This window comes from Gymnogyps californianus, chromosome 1 (assembly GCF_018139145.2).
Source record: "Gymnogyps californianus isolate 813 chromosome 1, ASM1813914v2, whole genome shotgun sequence".
Taxonomy (NCBI): domain Eukaryota; kingdom Metazoa; phylum Chordata; class Aves; order Accipitriformes; family Cathartidae; genus Gymnogyps; species Gymnogyps californianus.
The window spans coordinates 125,931,079-125,951,627 of NC_059471.1; the positions used below are offsets into that span (position 1 = coordinate 125,931,079).

The 20,549-nt window shown below is 39.5% G+C and overlaps 1 protein-coding gene across 2 annotated transcripts in view; it reads right to left on the minus strand.

The window, feature by feature from the left end:
• The window catches only part of NME7 (NME/NM23 family member 7), a 93,471-nt gene that overhangs the window by 38,499 nt on the left and 34,423 nt on the right, over positions 1–20,549 (minus strand). For both annotated transcript variants that reach the window (XM_050898655.1, XM_050898645.1), the window contains exons 6-9: positions 19,803–20,010; positions 16,401–16,506; positions 1,153–1,217; positions 225–293 (exon numbers count right to left, since the gene is read on the minus strand). In XM_050898655.1, coding sequence (XP_050754612.1) covers positions 225–293; positions 1,153–1,217; positions 16,401–16,506; positions 19,803–20,010 — 448 coding nt within the window. The remainder of the gene's footprint in view (positions 1–224; positions 294–1,152; positions 1,218–16,400; positions 16,507–19,802; positions 20,011–20,549) is intronic.

Sequence of the window (20,549 nt, forward strand, 5' to 3'; positions counted from 1 at the left end):
TTTTACAAATTCTTTGGCTGAACAATTTTCTCAAAAGACTCTCCCTTCTTACAACATAGATAGCACAATTTTCAAGATGAGTTAATTTGAGAACAAGCTAGAACTGGCTAATACTAGGTCCCCAGAAGAAATCCTATCAAAGTCCCAAAAAAGGAAAGATGTGACCGCTTCCTCGTTTAATCATATTTTATTTTTAAACAGATTCTTCTCAAACTTATGCTTACCACGTATTCAGCGACGACACCTTTGTAAATCTCATAGAATTCTTCCACATTTGCACGCTCCATGTTGAACTAAGAAAACAAAAATGTTAGCCAGTCTGCCTTAAACAACAACAAAAAAACCCAGACAGACACCCCTTCTTAACCTGCAAACATTCAGAATACTCTTTGAAGTTTTACTAAGTAAAAGGAATGGTTTTACAGCTGCAATATGAAGTTTGTCAACAGCTTAGCCTATGACGGCACAGGCAACATAGCACACAGTATCTTCTTCCACCTTAAATATAAGCAGACAACGTAGTGTTGGCTGATGCCACTAAGACATGCAAGAGGATCTGTTTGTTGCATAGTAAAGGAAAGGGGCTATTCTTCATTTCTTGTGGGGATTTGAGTCATAGGGGGATTTCAGATCTTGAGACTTTCACAAAAATCAAAGGGCAGGACTTACAGGACTACTCTTGGGAACAATCTCTGTGCCAACTTCCTTTAACTGCTGAGGGTGATCAGGGTGTCAAAATCCTTGAAGTATCTTTAAAAACCTTCCCCTAAATTCATACTAAATATATATTAAAAAAAATTGAGGGATATTAACAATCATTCCTCTAATCTTAGCTAGTACATTTTGTAAAGATATCTCAAATTGCTCCAGAAGACACAGGTATCACTATCCCCCTTCTAACTATAGGGAAAGTCAGATACAGAGAGGTAAAGTGTCTTGGCTCAAGGTCACCCAGCAATGAGAAACAGATCAGCTGATCAATCAAATAATAAAACACAAATATCACAAGGACAGTGCTGATCCCAAAACATTGCTACACAGTCTGCACAAGGGTTTTGTATTGCAGGAAAACACCTGTGCATTGCTGTGAAGCGCACACAGCACTTCTTTAACTTCTGTTTATCAGAAAAACATACACAAAAGGAAACCTACCATCTGCAAAGCTGAGATCTGAAATCCTTCATTTATGATGGCTTTTATAATCTTTCCAGCTAGCCCTGAAGAAACACACAAAAGACAGTATTCAATTTAAAAAAGCAGAATCTACAACTGGAAGGTATTTATGGCAATATACCACTTATTTTCAAATCAAAAAAACAGCTTTTGTGTAATGCTGTGAGAGGAAGCAGGGAGCAGAGCTGAGTTCACATACTCTATGTTCTATCTAAAGTGACATGTTGATGATTTCAAACAACTAAATTCCATACAGCTGTTGAAAAGAATCTCTACCAAAAAAAGGTAATTAGTGAAGCCTTTGCTTTTCTCAGATCAACTGCAAAACACCCAGTTGCTTCAAGATCAAGATTTATATTTTTAATTAAGTTCACTGGCAATAGTGATGCTTAAACAGAAATCACTTCAAGGCACAGGTTGCCTATTTTGCTGTTTTTATACAGTGTTCACCAGAGTGGGGGTCCTACTTTAAGCTAGAAAAAATGCAGGATGATAATAAATATTCCCAATAAACCAGTACAAAAGTTCATGTCTTCTATGGGAAAAACACATTAGTTGAAAATAACCTACTGCTTCTAAGGTTATAACTCACAAATATGTTATTGCTGATTGTACTGCTTGCTTTATTCTCTCCAGAATGCATTCTCAAAGACTGAATGACATTGTAAAACAAAACACTAAACTTTGGAGAACAAGAACCACTGATTTTCCACTGAATGTGTACTTTAGATTTGCCTGTGCTTACAAGATTAGGCCATTTGAAAGATTATGTCAGCCAAGCACAGTACTCTGTGAGTGAATTTCACAGAATCATCGTTTTTATAGAACGTAAATGCCTGTCCTCTAGTACAATTTGTGAGAAACTACACATTTCTGGACATTTATTCAGAGCAGAATTAATCATAGAAGAATACCCTGCTATGAATGACAACAGCAGGCTTTGACTCCTGGTCATTAAATCCTTCTATTAACTAGTCTTTAAATTGCAGGATTTCTTAGCACTGCATAAATGTAGTAGATGAGAATAAAACACATCTGGTATCTAGGTTCTAGCATGCTCAAGACCTAAATTGTACACAGTCTGCTAACACCTGTGGCATAGGATTGGGGAGCTTCCTAACACATTAAAAGGTCAGTGGAAGCTCTGAGTAAATAAGATGGATAGTTGGAGGGCTTTCAAAAATTGTATTTACAAATGAAAATGAAAAAAGCTGTCCCTGAATATCTCCCATTGTATTTTTACATTAAGGTTTACGTAGAAAATCCTTCCACATATAAAACTGCATACTTCAAAAAAAAAATCTTCAAACTACTAAAGGGAAAACCTGAGATTTTGGTACATACTCAGTCCACACAGCTCCTTGAGCTTACAGAATGTAGAAACAAGTGGAGGCAGGTGCAGTTCCTGCCATCCCACTATATTGTTACACCATGGCTCACTAGCACTGATAAAAGTTTCCTTATCACACTCCTGTGAAACCAGAAAAATATATTTCCCCTTTTTTTCAAGGTGAAAAAAAATAATTGCAGCACCAAAATGAAGAGACTTGGACAGGTTTGCCCAGGAAATGCAAGACCACGTTGGAGAGAGAAAACAGACCTCTAGTTTCTTTTTGTCAACACTGCTGGAAAGGCTGAGCGGCTCAGATGCTTCCACACACAGGTTCCAGTGAGGCAGCCAGCCTACAGCCTTGACTTCAGAGGTGAATGGCCAGTTTATAAAGAGATTAACTGACTGGCTGGGGATCATTCAGGAAATAAATAAATGAATAAATAATCTGTGACAGAGCATAAACATTTCCTCATTCTCGATTTTCAGAGCCAATACTCCAGTCAACAGCCACTGCTTCACAAGAAACCAACAAAGAGGGAAGAAAGGGCAGTGGCAGACAAACGGCAACCACCACTTGCAGGGACAAGGCTACCTTGGTATGAGAAAGCTGCTTTGCATGACAGATCTCCATTTTACACTTTATCAGTCAAGAATGGGCCACTCACATAGGCCTTCACAGTCGCCAAGAATTTAATTAAAATACTCATCAGGTATCCGGTTCTGGGGTACTATGGAGATCTGCTTTTTATAGAACTTTTGTCCTCGGCAGTTTCACAAGCTGTAAGCAAAATCCATGTTTTAGAGAAACAAAGGGGGACTCAAATATTCAGCTTTCTGGGCTGTTTCTCTATGAAGTCATTAAGATTTTTCTTCTCTGTAGAGAGGAGACAGGCTCCTTTAATGATAGAAATCAAAGTAGGAATGTATTTTGCACAAAGATCTTTAATACAAGGTTTGTTTAATAATAAACTGTGATAAACCTATCAAGATTTTCCTCTACATTGTATTCCTGAGTTCACTCTCACTCATCAGAGCAACAGAGCACCTTGTTGCTCCAGACAGATTGCCCATGATGGCAATACCCAAAAGGCTTAACCAAAGGAATTATTGTCACCATTGTACACAGACAGATGTCTTGCCAAAAAAATTCAAAGTGCCTTGAGGAAGAGGCATGAGATTTCATTTATGTTTGCAAAGTGGGGTGTTAGCTCCACTTCCCAGATGTGGGAATTGAGGCACAGGAGGAGAAGTGGGTTGCCAGTGGCAGCGCAGACCTACAAATCCAGTGACTTGGCCTCCCTTGTCCCAGTTTAGGCAATACACGTATCACTTCTCCTAGGGACACTTTCCTTTCAAATTCTACCTGAACCAAAATAGAAACAAAAAGCATAAAGGCAATCCCCAAGCAACAGAAGAGTGGAAGCTCAAGGCTCGGCTTGGGATCTGTTTCAGGCTTTCAGCCACTTGCATGACTGAATTGGGACGTGTCCTCTCCTTTGTGGGCAGATAAGGCTGAGGAAAAGAAGAACTAGCTAGATATGCCATTTCAGCAGTTTTCAACAACTTGTTTTCAACTTCAAAATCCAGATCTGTAGTGAAAAAACAACTTTTTAAGGACCCTTCAAACAGGGCCAGTGCATGTTTAAAATGTGATTACAGTAAGAACCCAAATCAAAGGTGCAGATTAGGCACCAGTTATGATGAATTTTCAGTCACAAAGCACACAAGAATCACAAGCATGGGGGAATTTAGTACTAATCCTAACAAATATGAGAGTGAGAGAGAGAGCGCGCATGCACACGCTTTATGTCTCCTAGGCAGCATTATGTTACTACGCACCTAATACAGGACAGATAATGTTCAACATATTTTAATCAGATAAAATGATAAGGCACCAAGACCTCATCAGTTACATTGATCTTCTACAATTTCTTGCTTTACAACACACAATAGTTGAAAACTGTACTTCATCAAGAAGCAGAAAGTAGCACGGAAGACATCAGACTGAAAAATGTTACAACTGTTTCCAGAATTATGGATTGGAATAAAATAAAACAGTTCATGAAAGTCACTTTTAACCTAACAGCACTTTAATTAATGGGATGTAACAGTGGTGTTATCGGGACCTGCCAGTCCCAGCGCACTACGAACCACCAGCCGTATGACTAGGGATGTTACATTCTCTTCCCTTTGTTCTTGGCCTGTTTCCCAATTTAACTATTCCACTGTTAAAAGCTTATTAGGCAAGACAGCAGACTGCCTTTAAAGCAAATCAAGAACTAGCTTCCTCATCTCAACCTCTATATGTCACTTTTTTAATACCCTTCCAATAATTAAAAATAATTCCTCTGGAGCAACAACAGTTTTTTGACAGGAATACACAAACTGCTGTGACTGATCAGATCAATGATCCACCTAATCCAATAACATATTTCTAGGAGTAACCGGTACCAGATGCTTAAAGTAGCACTACCTATATGTAGCAATTTCATTTCATGTCTATTTTTGACATTTTAAAATGCAATTTTACTTCACAGTATAATGAAATTATCTGATTCCTTATTGCCAAGTGTCAAGGTCCTGTCCCAAAACTCCAGAGAATCACAATCAGGCTTGACTCTGAGCAAAGTCCTTTTTGAATCCCAACAGAGGAAAAAGTGGTACTTAGAGCTGGGTCCTCCTGCAATGTATTTCAGTTGAAGTTCTCACTAATCTTTGTTTCAGACAACATTGCAAAACACTGTGCAGTAGGAAGCCGACAGATGTCCTTCTCAAAAAGTGCACTTCTTCCCATCAGTTGATCGACCTTTCCCCTGAAGAACAAGGTTTATCTATCTCTTCTCTTAGAAAAGAGAGTTTTTTCTACTTAGAAATAATGCAACTCTAGGCTTTCTTACTATGCAATATAAATACACCTTTTCTAGACTCCCCAAAAGTTTGGCCACAGTGATAATCTGCAGCTATTGTTTTCCCGGCCTCGCTGTATACTGTATGAAAAAGGATATCCAGTAATTTTTGTATTTGCACTCTGGAGCACAAAGAAGTGAGTCACAGAGGGACAGAGGGTCTCCTGAGCGACACACACTGAGCCAACAGAGAGGAGAAGGGGCCCTCAAAAGCTACCCAGCCTAACCATGAGGGGGAAGAAAAGACAAGTGGATGCAGACAGAAGAGGAATGAGATAAAGAGGATGAGAGAATATTGTTCATAGTGATAGAATCCAAAATCTTCCATCATTCCTCATTTGTCTCTAGGCATTGTATTAAAGAAGAACCTTAAGAAGTTTGAAGGGTAGCTTTACAGATGTTTATGGAGAACTCTGTCAACACTGCAGCACTGGTGAAAATCTTTACAACCAATATTCATTTGAAAATACTAAAAGGGTGAAGACAAAAGGTATCACCACTGCCTTACTGGAGAACAAAAGTCGGCATTTTGCTAGCACAAGAAAAAATACGCATACAGACAGTAAATCTTAGGGGACCTTGAAACCAAAATGGCTGAGCATTTGATGCAACTGAGAATGGGAACCAACAGAAAGATTCAAAGGGGGTGGAAGGTTCAAAGGCTTAATCCCAGCTGCAACTTTCTGAACCGCTATGAACAAGGCAAGACCACACTTGTGAATGCCAATCAGGGCATTAAGACACAAAATGATGAAAACCTGTAGGAAAAAAAAACTGTTCTGGGAGTTCTTGCATGGGAAGAGTCACACTTAAAATTCAGGTACAAAAACCCATACAGAAATGCAAGTCAAAGATCACAGCCAGGCTACAGAAAGTATCCAGCAATTTGGCTGTGCAGTGTGTGCCATTTGAGAAGGGAATTTGAGGAAGAAAGGAAGATTAAGAAGGAAAGTTCAATATCTCTGCAACAGTTATGCTGAACTCAAACTGATGGCTGTATGTTTACAAAAAAACAGAAAGGCTTAAGTTTCTGTCTTTCATTGTCCTTGTGCTAAGAGAAAGCTTAAAAAGAAAAATCCGATTTGTTTTTCTTTTTACTTCTTTCTTTTGACTTGTTCATTATCTTGCAGTCCTTTAGCACATCCACTCTGATTTTTATTCACTTGAAAAGAATATGGTCAATCACTCTGGCGGGGAGAATGTTTCTATGGCTATAATGATTTTCATTTACTTTTGCTTACTTCTTGAGTGTGAACAAAACTAAACATGATATTTTAGTTGAGGCTGTACCACTGGATTATATGATGGCATTCAGTATTATAATTCAAACCACTTGTATGCTTACTAATATTTCTTTCTTTTTTCTGATTATCCCTACTGAACACTGCATGGGACTTTTCATGAATGGTTACAGTTACAGAGAGGAAATGGTTAAAATTATGTCTTGTAGTGTTCATTAGCCCACAATTATAAATAATAATTTTAATCTACTATTGCACTGCCAATTAACTTAACTCTGGAGGTTAAAACCCTCAGGAGATCCCCTATAATCTGCTCCAGCCTCTACTAATTTTATATTCCACTTCCTGTGGAAGGTTTGCCAACTCACTGTCCTAGATCAATAGTAAATATACTGTAAGCTCTATCATTTGTTTTTGACTTGGCAAAAGACTACCACATATTCCTACATTCTGCATCTTGGCTGTTTTCAGACCCAATGCCTTCCCTTTCTCCTTACGCTCTGATTTGGAAAGGGCAGCAAGAGAAGAGACATCAAGATATTTATCTTTTGCTCCAAGCTACAGTGAAGTTAGACTATGCATGGCTGCATTTTTTAAATTTTTCTAAAATATTCTCAAAACTTCTGGTAACAAATGTTCCATTACATCCCTAGATATCAGACCAGTGATATATTTTGAAGTTTTCCTGAATTATTAGATTAAATCGTCTTTCATCAAAATTAGTAAATATGTACATACTTTCCAAATTTACATATAGAAAGCTGTATATCCCTGTCTTCTCCATCTCAGGTTAAATAAATGAAACCATTCAAGTTTTCATTGGCTAAATCTCTTATTCTTTTTGCTCTCAGTGATTATGTTATTTTTGAAACAGAGTGCCCAGAAACTGGACATGGTACACAAGTTGGGTTTTCACCAGCACTGAGCAGAATTAGCTACTGAAAAAAGAACCTGAACAAAGTGTCCAACATTGTGAACACTGATTGTGCTTATGATATATCACTATTCCAACCGTTTCTCTACAGACCTTTCACTGATACCCTGCCAGTTCTTCTCTATTTTATATTTGTGCATTTATTTTCCCTCCTCCATGGTAGTGCTATGCAGTTGTTTATATCCAGTTTCATCTTCTTCACATTGCTTCATTTCTGCAGTTCATCAGGAATGTTCTGAATTCTAATCACATCTTCCAAAACTGCAGTAGGCACTTGGTACGATGTGCAAACACTGCAAGCATGCTCTGTCCTTCCCCATCTGAGTCATTAATGACAATATTGACAAGAACTGGCCCAAGGATGGGTGACAAGATTTCACTTGTAAAGCCCTTTTAATTTGATGTGCTCATGTCCAGTCTAATGTTCAGGAAAACATTTAAAGCTATGCAGATGCCTATGCTGCACAGATCTAAACGTACGAACTACTTCACTAAAGGAAAATTTTGGTTTCCTAACAGCAAGGGACTTCGACGAAGGCACTGATATTCTAGTGAACTAGACTATCTGGCTCTGTTTTATCTTCCTTTATGGAAATCATACTTAGGGAATTCAGAGATCAGCAAAGCATGTTTTCCTTCTGTCATGGTTTAACCCCAGCCAGCAACTAAGCACCACACAGCCGCTTCCCCCTCCCCCCTCCCAGTGGGATGGGGAGGAGAATCGAAAAAACAGAAGTAAAACTGGTGGGTTGAGATAAGAACAGTTTAATAACTAAAGTAAAATAAAATACACTACTAACTAAGAATAATAATAGAAATATAATAATAATAATAGTAATGAAAAGGAATATAACAAAAAAAAAGAAATCACACCCAAGAAAAGACAAGTGATGCACAATGCAATTGCTCACCACCCGCTGACCGATGCCCAAGCAGCGATCCGCCCCTCCCAGCCAACTCCCCCCTGTTTATATACTGAGCATGACATTCCATGGTATGGAATACCCCTTTGGCTAGTTCAGGTCAGCTGTCCTGGCTATGCTCCCTCCCAGCTTCTTGCACACCTGCTTGCTGGCAGAGCATGGGAAACTGAAAAGTCCTTGACTTAAGATAAGCGCTACTTAGCAACAACTAAAACATCAGCGTGTTATCAACATATTCTCACACTACATCCAAAACACAGCACTATACCAGCTTCTAAGAAGAAAATTAACCCTATCCCAGCCGAAACCAGGACATCTTCAAAAAAGACATGCTGGTAAATGTCCATTATATCATCACTATCTAAGTGGTTTAAATGAAATTATAGACTCTTGATTAATCAGTTTCCTTGGTATGAAAGAAGTTTCATTAGCTTGAAATTCCCTGGACCACTCTTAGAATTAACTTTTCTCTAACCCTTTAAGAATGAAAATCCAAAAATGCAGTAACAAAACACTTATTCCTAACGGTTTGGGGTTTTTTTTTTATGTTAACATCATCATCCCTGCACAGAGATGATTTTCAGCAACAGGAGCACCACTAATATAAGTCTACTGAACACTGTTGGGAAACACTCTCTTTCCAGTAGCAGGAGGATACTTATAAGCTTCAGTAAGGATTGGCTGTGCCATTTGATCTGTTTTTGTCTCTGAAGTATACCTCCTCCTCTTCCTTCCAGGCTCAAACTGCCAGAAAGGATTTCCAGATTCAGTTCACCTCCCCCTCTACCTTAATCAATTCAAAATGTAAAATATATCTTTCATACTTCAAAAAAATAAATGTCACTTCCCCAGTAGCCACTGAAATCCAAAGTCAGTTGAAGTTGGGAAGCCAATGCCAAGCTGCTAAAAGTTTATGCAGCAAATAATCAAGAAACTCCACAGGCTTGGTTTCAAAAACAAACATCCCAAGCAAGGAATATCCATCATTACAACTACAGTAAAGAATTTAAAACACAGATGGAAGTGGATGGACTACTGTTCTCATGGAAGCTAATTTTTTTTCTAAAAAACAGTGATAAAGTGGTAAAGTAGGTTGCTTTTATTTTAATCACTTTTTCCTAGCTTCTCTAAAAAGAACAAAAACAAAAAAAACAAACAAAAAAAACCCCAGCACCACCAGACACCACCAAACACTTCCACACCCTATATATAATATATTCAAGGAAAACATAAGAAACAAAGTGCATTTAATTTTGCATAAATATGTCTTCTGCCTGAGCAAATCCATCTGCAAAAAAACACCTGCATCTGAAAGCATAGTGCTTTACTAGGTAGTTTTCAAATAACTGCAGCACTAAGATTGCCATATTGCATGTAGGAATATCCAGAGGTCACATCTCAAATGATCCACTGTACTTCTTTGAAGCATCTGCAAAGATTTGTGTTCATCCCACTTTTTTTTCCATTTCCAGATTCTATCTTCAAATAGTTCCTTCCAGACTTCTAATTGCTACGTGTATCAAGGCTATCACTGATGCCCCTTTGTACTCAACGTTGTAGACAAGATACAAAGAAAAGTTCTGCCTACAATGAGGTGAAGTCCACAGCATCTGCACTTTACCTTTCTATTATGAATACTTATCACAGACAGAAGATATACTTTCAGATCACTTATGAGAAAATTGCTTTCTCATTTTTTCTCAAGTGTGAGAAAACAGCTTTCTGAAAACCTTGTTCTACTAAGTTGCCTGAAAATCAAAACAATGAGTTACTCAAACTTATGTCTAAAAACTCAGGGTGAAAAAAAAAACCAACAATTTCCAGAGTTTGTTTACAATTTTTAAAAATCTTATCTAATGAATACAAATCATCATGATAAAAAACAATGATACAGATACCTAGTCCTGAGAATGATGACAGATTTGCACCTCTTCTATCCCATCTTTTTCTTTTCCAGCTTATTTCCTTTCCTAACTACATACATGTAACTATACTTAGCACACTACAGAAGTCAATTGGACTTTTTCACAGTGATGCCTTCTCTCTTTCAAAGAGCAACAAATATATTGCGTGTCAGGAACAGCTCTTCAGTTTTTGCAGTCAGTCATATGCAGTCAGCCATACTAAAATGCTGGATTTTAGTCCTTCTCTCCCCACTCTCTCTTGTAAAGTAACTTCATTTGAGATCCTACATAAGTAAACTCTGTTTCTGTACCTGCTTGAGACTGAACTACTGTCCTTGGTATTCTTCTTGTCAAAGTTAGGTTTGTATCTGGAGCAAGGAACTACTCTCTCAATTAAAATTTTTCTAAGTCTTCACATAAATAAGGAAATATGATTCTTACGGTTACCTGTCATGCAGCATTTTGTTGATCAATATAAAGGTCTATGAATTTCTAAAGCAGTGCAGTAGGTATTAAGTTAAGATAGGAGTGCTCTCTAAGATTTATCATCCACTCAGAACAGGTCTAAAACCACATTTCCACAGAATATCTTTCCCATTTTGGAAGAACCCACTCCTGCTCCTTTTGTTTTCTATGAGACTTAAATTTTAGTTGAAGAATAATGTGGAAGACAGCACTGTAACTTATTATTATTTTTTTGTATTACAAAAGATGGACAAGGGTTTAACTTACCAGCAATGTTAGAACAAAATCTCAAGCTTAATACATACTAGGAGAACAAACCTGTCTGGGTAGCCAGTCTCACATCTAGGAGCCCTCAAGACCATAGAGGCTTCCTTACCTCTAGGCAGGCCTTTCAGTTTGCATCAGGTCCAATGAATTCCTGACTAGCAGTTTTGCTTTTCAAGTTTGTGGTACAGTTCTAGCCCCAAATTTGTTTTTGACAAAACTCTGACTTTAGGAGAACCCATGTCTCAGCTTGGGAGTGCAGAAAAGGAGGGTAGGATTTCATCACCTCTCAAGCTCTGTGCTGTAACCTAAGTACAAAATGTGAAACATAACAAACTTCTGACCTCAGCCTTCATAGCCTGATCATCACTACTTTCATCATTTTTTTCCTGCTCATTTTTCAAAGGAATTAAGTAAAAGCCACATCAAAGAAACTTTAAACCAGTCATGAAATACCAAATTCATCCATTCATTATCCTACAGTAAACATGACAAAACTGTTACACATAAATACATTAAAGTTAATCCCACCCAGTGATCTACAAGGTGCTATTTCTGCTGACAAAACAGTCGAGTCTTAACTGTCCTCAGGGCATTAAACTGAAGTTCATCCATTTTGGTGCATTTACAATTTTGGCTTCTGAGCACTACTGCTAATACCTCCAGATCTAATAACATGAGGGAAATTACAAAAAGAGAATGTCTAAATGATTGCAACTGTGACCTTGCATCTGAATTACCAGACGCTCCAAGCACAAGAAGCAAGTGGGTTACAGAACACACTAAAACTCTCCAATTATTAAACAATTAAGCCCTACAATCCTAATCAACACACTGAGGACCTGTGCTTACTAGTTACTGTCCTCCTCGACTGAAAACTGGTCTCAGGAGAAGAGAAGGAGGCTAAAAGACACTGAAAAGCGTGGCAGATTCTAGAGGAGTCAAACCACGTCGCATCTCCCAGACACACCTCTGGTCAGAACAAGTCTGCACAGAATAGCATCAGGTTGCTTTTGCATTCTTTCAGCTCCCAATAAAGAGGAACTGGACTGCTCTTGCAAATCCTCTTCAGAGTTAAAATACAACCACCTCGCCACTGCCAACTTTCCAGCCAGCCAGGGAAATGCTTCATCTCCACCGGGAGGAGCCGCTAGAGAATGAGCTAAAGCTGTCTAGTCCGGAGCGCTGGGCTACATTGCCTTCAGTGGCCTTCCTAGTTGTTTTCCCATCTCTGATCCTCCACAGAAGACGTTATGCTGAGAGCAGACTAACAAAATAGCTATTGCCTTACTTCTTTGAGGCGCGTATGATACGTGTTCCTAGATGGCCCGCGATACCACCCCTCCAGCATTACCAGTACCTTTGACAGCTGAAGTTAAACTTTGCGTAACTCCCCTGACACCTTTTATCAGGCCCCAGGGTTTCTCTGCAGCCTGGCAGACACTTTTGGTACTCTCGCTTACAGGACTTATCACGTGCATGAGCGCTGCGCCAGGTCCTGCTGCAGGTGGTCGGGCTGTGCTGCTGCAGCTGCCTAGCAACAGATGTTTCTGTGTGCCTGTCAGGAGAGGGTCAGCAAGGCCAGAGATAAAACCAACAGTGATTTTCCACTGCTTTGCTGCTGGACAGGAACCCTACAAGCCCTCTACAGTAATCAAAGTCAGTTTCTAAGAAAGGACTCTGTGCGAGAACTAACCAGCATAAACTAGAGATTAGATCCAGCCTTTTGACAGCAAGGTAAGCTCGCTGAAAAGCCTCCTAGCTTACAGCTGTGGTTAAAGCAAAGCATCTTCTGGGATGGAAAAATAGAAGATTTTTCCTTCTAAGAATGAGTTATGCAACAGACTCTGGAGGAAAAAGAAACACTGGGAAAAAGGACCAGAAAGCAAAATTCAAATCATGAATTCGGTCAAATGTTTCTGCAGAAAGAAAGACTAAAGCTCCGTATAAGCTCACGTACATAAGTGAAACTTCACGTAATTGTAAATGTGTAATGAGCAGATTATATTCATGGTAATTAGATAATCAAGCTCAAAGCCTCAGCAGTGCATAGGAAATGGCAAAGAGGTTTATTTTTAGATACTCGATACTGAAAATTTGTGGAGCACAAATCAAATCTGCAATGTATAAGAGGCTCTGCTGCTTTGACCCACATAAATTCCTCTCCATGCCTCTGCCAAACCACCTTTTCACACTAATGGCCACACAGGATTTCCTTTCCTCTCCAGCTGCTGTGTTCCCACTTACATTCTGCCCACCAGAAACAGCAGGGTGGACAGCCACAGCTAGAAGCACTGTTGCTGGGGGTAAGCAAATTGCTTATTTTTAAGACCCCACAGTCTCCTACATGCCATTTTGCCAAAAGGGCAGCTCACTAGTTGCTATAGCACCTACTGCAACTGAGATACAGGAGATGTTGCTGGTTTAACCAGAATGTCTCGGGTATCACTGAACACAGTTCCTAGCAGCCGTTGAAAGGGAGATGAGATGAGCAGGGCCTCCCCGCTCTGTCACGGATGGCTGAGCCCAAATAGGTCAGCCCTTCCTTTCTCAAACTTTCTGCCTATAGATGCACAATCCATGGGGCCAACCTGCTCCACTGCCACGTCTCTGCTCTCTAATCCCTAAAGCCGGGCTTCTCCCTTCTTGTCTGCCTGTTTCAGACAGGCAGCTAGGAGTTCTCCTCAGCAGATTGTTAGGTCCCCCCAAACCACCCTTTCAGCATGCTATTCCCTGACTCCAAAACAGTCTGCACAGGGAGGGCGGAATGGTGGCATTTCTGTAGAGACAGCCTGCCACTGCCACACAGCATGCTCAAAACTTTAAAAGCTTTAAAATCTATAGGAGGCAAAGGCTCAAAGGCAAAGGCAAAGTTGCTTCCTTCAACTTTAAAACAGGCAGTTTAACCATAAGAGAGTAATTTCAGAATTAAGACTTCCAAAACCCATTGCAAAGCTAGTGCACAGCTCTCTACTCTGTTGCACATGGTTCTTCCAACTGTGACAATGCAAAGTGCTTTATAAGAAGACCAAGCGTACCAAAAGAGATGCCACTCAGTGATAGTTTTGTTATTACTCACAAAAACAGGCTGAAGAAGAATACGAGAAAGACTAAGGAAGATAGAAGAGGTCAGGCTAAGAAAGCCAAATCCTCTCCCCTGCAACACTCCTGGCCCATCGGGCTGATGTTGGAGAGTTCCTGCAGCCCTTGTGAAGAAGGATTAATCTTGCCTCAAACTGCAGAATGGAACCAGTCCAGTTGCAATATGAAGCCACACCAGTGCTCTCAGCCAGAGGGAGGCCACCACCCAGCCACAGTGACTCTTCCCTTCCCTAAGCCCTACTCCCCATCAGAAGCCAGACTTCTGGAAAGTCTTACAAGACCTCCTTACAAGTCTCATAATCTCTTTAAGAGATTGCAGCACCTGTGGCTTTTGAAACATTCAAAGTAACATTGGAGAAAACAGGCAGGAACAACAGAGCTTAGTAAGGTAAAAGCATAGCCAGTCCCCGAATTCCATCATTTTTGATACTAATTTAAAATTGATAAAACGCTTTGCTGACTTAGAAAAGAAAATTCAGTTTTGATTTCTTCATTCTGTTGAGGGTAGTAATCAAAGCTGTATGGACAGAGAATGCTCACACAAGGTACGCTTTGTCTTTCAAATTTTAGTTGCTGTTTGGCAGCTGTGGTCTGCCTTTCCAGCCCTCTGTGGTGTGAGAAAAAGGACTATATAGTGGATATTAAGCTCAACGTTAGTCCAGTCTTTCTAGCACTCATATTGCAAAGCTGGGTGTGCACTTACATTTTCTGTTTATCTGTACCCGTACCTCTTTCTCACCACCTCCAGACACTCATATTCCCAGAGGGGAGTGCAAAATGGGCCAGAATTTGTCCTTTGGTGATTCAGAAAAATTCTGAGTAGTTCAAGAAAACAGAAAGAAAGTAACAGACAGGGCACTATGAAATCTACAGAAATGAAGAAGATTAAAAGTAGGAAGGGACAACCTGAGCTCACTAAGAGAGAGTCTGAGCCCCCATATGTAATAGAAATTATATCTTAAGTATAAGAAAGCACAGCCCAAGCCATCCACTTTGCTGTTTTCACAATCAAATTAAGGACCCTAACAATCCTGCCATGGAAAAGTTTGTCCTCTGCAAACATTTACTTAGGTAAGATCATAGTCCCAGCTGCTGCCCATATTTCTGTAAAAGGAACATCACTCTGCTGCATGGCAGACTTATCAGTAGCAGATACCATGCAAGGCCTCAAAGACATAACAAGCATATTATCAGCAGTGAGTGCGAGACTCTTTCTTGTGAAAGCCATTTTTTTTTCAGCAAGCTGTCCAGACATCCCACTTGAGGTGTGAAAGGCCTGGAAACTGCTATGGCCACTTCTGCTGTTTCCATTTCAGCTATCCACAGAGAAGTGATTAAAATGTTGCAGTGTGCTCTGCATCTTACAAAGAAAAATCTCAATGCTTTCATATGGCAATATTTATTCTGCATTCAAAAATACTGTTGCAGTGCCAGAGCCAAAATATTTTACTGCACTCACTGCTCCTACACATGCTCCTGTATCTGAGTACAGGACACAAAAGTGAGATTATTTTTGCATGGTAACAGTTGGGCATTAAACATTTCCAAAACTCATATGGCGAGCTCACAGGGCATTCTCCAGCACAGAAAGCATCCTGGAGTCCAATAAATGCTTCAGGTCTTTGGCTCACTTTCATAGAGTAAACAAGCCTTTTCTACTTTCCATCCCCACTGCATTCAGCAGAACAAGATTCATATCAGCACAAATCTCCCTTCATAAGTAGTTTTAATGTAATGTGTTACTGCGTGAGTGGAAGGCCCTGCAGTATAGCCAGGCGTCCAGCTTTCACTCCGCCATGAGGACGCTAACCTGCAGCAGATGAGTGTGGTGGGCAGACAGGAGCAAGGACACGGTAAGCTGTCACAGTAAGATTCATCAAATCTCATGTATATTTTTATCCTTCTTTCTTTCACCTCTCCCTTCTTATTCTGAAATTAACAAGTATCCACACGGAAAGCACACGACCCACTCTTCATGGAACTGAACGGCAGAAATACCAAAGGTGTATGAAAGACAACGTATCTGCATAGTTGCATGTACTATGAAATATACCCTGTGCTCTTGCAGTCTCATTCTACCAAAAAAGGGCACAGGAATGATCATGGATACCATGAAGCACACATTGCTTTCACCTCCACTATCTGCATTGCTTACCTTCATTAACCGCATGAGGTTTAATAATGCAACAAGTACAGTTTGTGAATTTTGCACTGTTGACTGGTCCACGACCTCCACTGGAGGGAAAGAACAACTCCAGCTCCTGAAAACAATTGTAATTGAATATATTTTAGATTGATCTATCTGCGTACATCAGTTTTTATCATAAGTAACAAAATTTGAAGTATCCATAGTCACAGAAGGTAAACTTTAATTATAGATTTTTGCACTACAAATACTTTTTCCCTATAATATTCTCTCAAATATATCTTCCCTCTCTGGCACCATTGCTACAATCATAAAAACATGATTTGAATATTTCTTGCAATGTCTTTCTTTTCACTTCTGCAACGCAATCCATTTCCATTCAAAATGCTTCTGCCACAATCATTTGGTAGAGGTGTTCCCAGTTTTCTGAATTCTTTCTCTGTTTCCCAATATCTCTCCCAAATCCACTCCTATATACACTTATTTTATCTTCCCTCTTTTCACATCATCTTTTCCACTATACAAGCAAAAATGCAACTACCACCCATTTCTCAGTATGTTTTATTCCCTACACAAAACTGACCTCCATCCCGTTTGTTTACATTTTTTTTCCTTTTGTCTTAAACAACTAAATTTTTTCAAAAATTATTGACTCACTCCTCATGCCTTCTTGACCCTATTTTTATTTTTTTTTATCTTACTGAATTGAAGCTGATTAACTCAATTGCTCTGATTTCTGGGATGAATCAAAAGAACCTCTTTGCCTCCGATCACTTCCTTTCTTCCCACCATCACTATTCAGGTATCATATAGCCTGGGTCTTAGATCATGCTGGGGTGAGCTTGACAGCCAGGTTTCTTTCCTCAGTGGTATTTTTTCACTGTTCACTGCCAACTTCACACTTTTTCCATACCATTTATTCACATATGTTACACAATCTGCCAATTAACATTAGTCAAATGCTCAAAACACAGATTCCATTTCAGACCTATTGGTCAAATTCAGTAAGAGAATTGATAAATTTCTATTTAAGGGAAATAATAATATCCTGGAAATACTACTACTGAATCTATCTGATTTTTTCCTGTGCAACAGTAGCAGTGCTAAAGGCCATTTCCTGGAATTGTCTCATTTAATTTACTAGCTCAATTCAGATGGAATAGACTTAGCTATCTCCCAAGTCTTTAGCTCATGGCACTCTGATGATTCCTGTAACTCTTACTTGAACAATTATACAATTCAAACCAATGGATCTTTCAACAGAAGGAAAAAGGGTTTTGTTTTTCTCCTAGCAAATAATCCACATTTTAAGTGGGCATATCTGAGACAAAAGGGTTAATTTCTTACATCCATCTACTGATAAAATGCCGCATGCTTCAAAGACCTTGTCCCACTCTGTTAACTAATATTTACTCTAAAAGAAGCAGCCAGGAAAAAGCAGCAAAATATTTACAATATTTAACACTTTGTTTTATCCATTAAAAGTCATAAAAGGAAAGTAATTAAATAATACTGAAGGACTAGGATAATGAAATGCCAAACTATAACCAAGTGGAGCTTTGAAAAGAAAATTCTTTTCCTTTCCCTTTATTCCTGATCTAAAGAAATTCCAAAATTTGGCTTACAGAGAGACACCAGCTTAGCGTACACCAGAGGCATACTTTCACTTGTCATTTAGCCCCCAAAAGAACAATGCAGTCTTCCACTCTAACTGTTCAGTTTACAATACTTTCATTAAATATGGTCGAGACTTCAGTTTTCCTTCAGAAGAGTTCATTTGGGTCACTTTATCTTATATTTCTTTCTTTTCAGCAAAGCTTCTGTAAGACACAGCCAACTAGTTTCCATGGCAACTGCTATACAGCCATATAATACTGGGCCTACTAAATTAAAATAGGCACAGGGGTATTAAATTCACAATTTTAGTTGATTTATTGAAGATGGGTATCAGTAACACCACAAAGATGCATGTACCTGCAAAAGTTCAGCAAAATAATCCCACAGTCACAAAAATGCTGCAGATGAATGGGGCCTTCAAACAGCATTTCAAAAATAATGAAATGTAAAAAGAACAACAAACTTAAGCCAAAGCACATACTTATGCTTCTAATCAAAATTTTATGCTAATAGGTACTCTTTCCTACATTCTCAGTTCAAAAGCTGGCACAGTTGTCATGGCAGTACACAGGAACAAAGAGAAACTTTCACCCTTATATATGAAGACATCTAGCTATTTAACCAGAACTACAAAGGCTTTTCTGACTATAATTCTCCTTCATCAGAAAAGATTAATTTCATCCAAACTCTTTCTGGCTCTGTACCATCTTCATCAAGTCTGCCAGCAGAAAAAGTAGTTCAGGTCCAGCACATGATTTCTTGCCAAAACCAGAGGCACATGGAGAGGATCCAGCAGCCCAGGCACGGTGCAGATAAGTGAGATGAGTGCTTGACCAGCAGAAAACCACCCACACTTTGCAGTTAGCTCACTATGCCACGTAGCCTAACAGCCAGCCAGAAGAAGAGGCTGACCAACTCTGCCCTCACCACCAGGATATAATCTCTACGTATATTTTCTAGTATAGAGTACTTGGTAGCTTATTAGGTATTCCAGGGCGGGTCTCTCTCCAGCTGTGCTACTGCAGCTGTTTCAATTTAAATAGAGGAAAGACAAGGATCAAGGAAGCAAGAACTGGTATCTTTTCCCCACGTAATACCAATCAATCATGAGGTAAACTTTATTCTTGCCATCATTTATCAGTATATCTACCCCACAACAACGCACACAAATAGCCACCTCAATTCTGTAGAAATGCTGGTAATACCTATCACTCAGTCCCAGGGCTTTTTCTTAGCACTAAGGAAAGACACACTGCAAACAAAGCAAAAGACAACCGAACTCCTCAAAGCCAAGCCCACTATATTGCCTCTCAAAACACAAAGCACTACAAAGTGGCCTGTTTTCATAATTATTCATTCTGAACAGTAACAGCAGAGGAAAGTAGGCTGCAGGCAGAGGACTAGTGAGGACTGTGGAGGAGAACAGATAAGCAAAACACAGGAGGGCACAACAGGATTTAATTGTTTAATCCCTTTCTTTTTATGACCAACATTGGTAGGCTATAGGTAGATTATGCAGACTATGCAATTAACTCAATGTTTGTGATGTACAGAAGACATTAAAAATGACCAGGCATGCTCTCCTGATCAAAGTGCCCAAGGTTCCCCTTTGTGACAGAGATAAACAAGATTTCTGTTTTCAGACAGTTTATTTTTCCATGCTAAAAAGGATCCATGAAGAATATCTAAACTAGTTCTGAACTCAAGTGGGGAAAAAAAATGAGGAATTCCTGACCCAGCTGTTATGAGATAAAGTAAAAATAAACCTCAGTCAACAAACAATCAAAAACTTACTTGAGCAGCTGAAGCAACAGAATCTGGGCCATGAGCTGCATTTCTTAGGCCATCATGTCCGAAGTTCACTCTAATGCTGTCTGGTGCATCAGTCTGAGCCACTGCAGAGTTTGCTGGCCCCAGTAATGTTTTCCATTTACAAACTGCATCATCTCCTAAGATTTCCATAGCAACAATGGGACCACTCGTTATAAACTGAAGAAGCTCACTGCAAAATGGAAACAGCACATGGTGATCCACACTACAAATTAAAACCAACAAAAACATATGACCCAGTGGAGGTGCTCAGAACTCAACTCAGCAAGGCCTTGAGCAACCTGATCTAACTTTGAACTTGGCTCTGCTTTGAGGAGGAGGTTGGACTAGGTCATGTGCAGACATTCCCTTCTTATTATGGTTGTAGAAAAAGAACCAGATAATACAAACTCACTCAAGCTACTGTGTAGTATGTTAGATTTCAAAAGAATTTTTAAAAGATCAGTACTGGCAACACAGAAAGAGACCCTGCTAATCATTTGTCTGACAGGACTGATTCCTAAGCATGTCTCTTCTGCACAGCAGAAATTCAGGATTCTCACACATGACTTGTGTGTGTTCCCCACTGAGACAACTTCAGCACTGCTGTCAGGATGGATTGCTCCACTGCCCCATGGATCTCTCCCATGGATTTTGCCCAGCCAAAATCCAAAGTGGGAGAGAAGGGAGAAGCAAGATTTGGAAAGTTTGCGGGGGAGAAGGAACTTAATC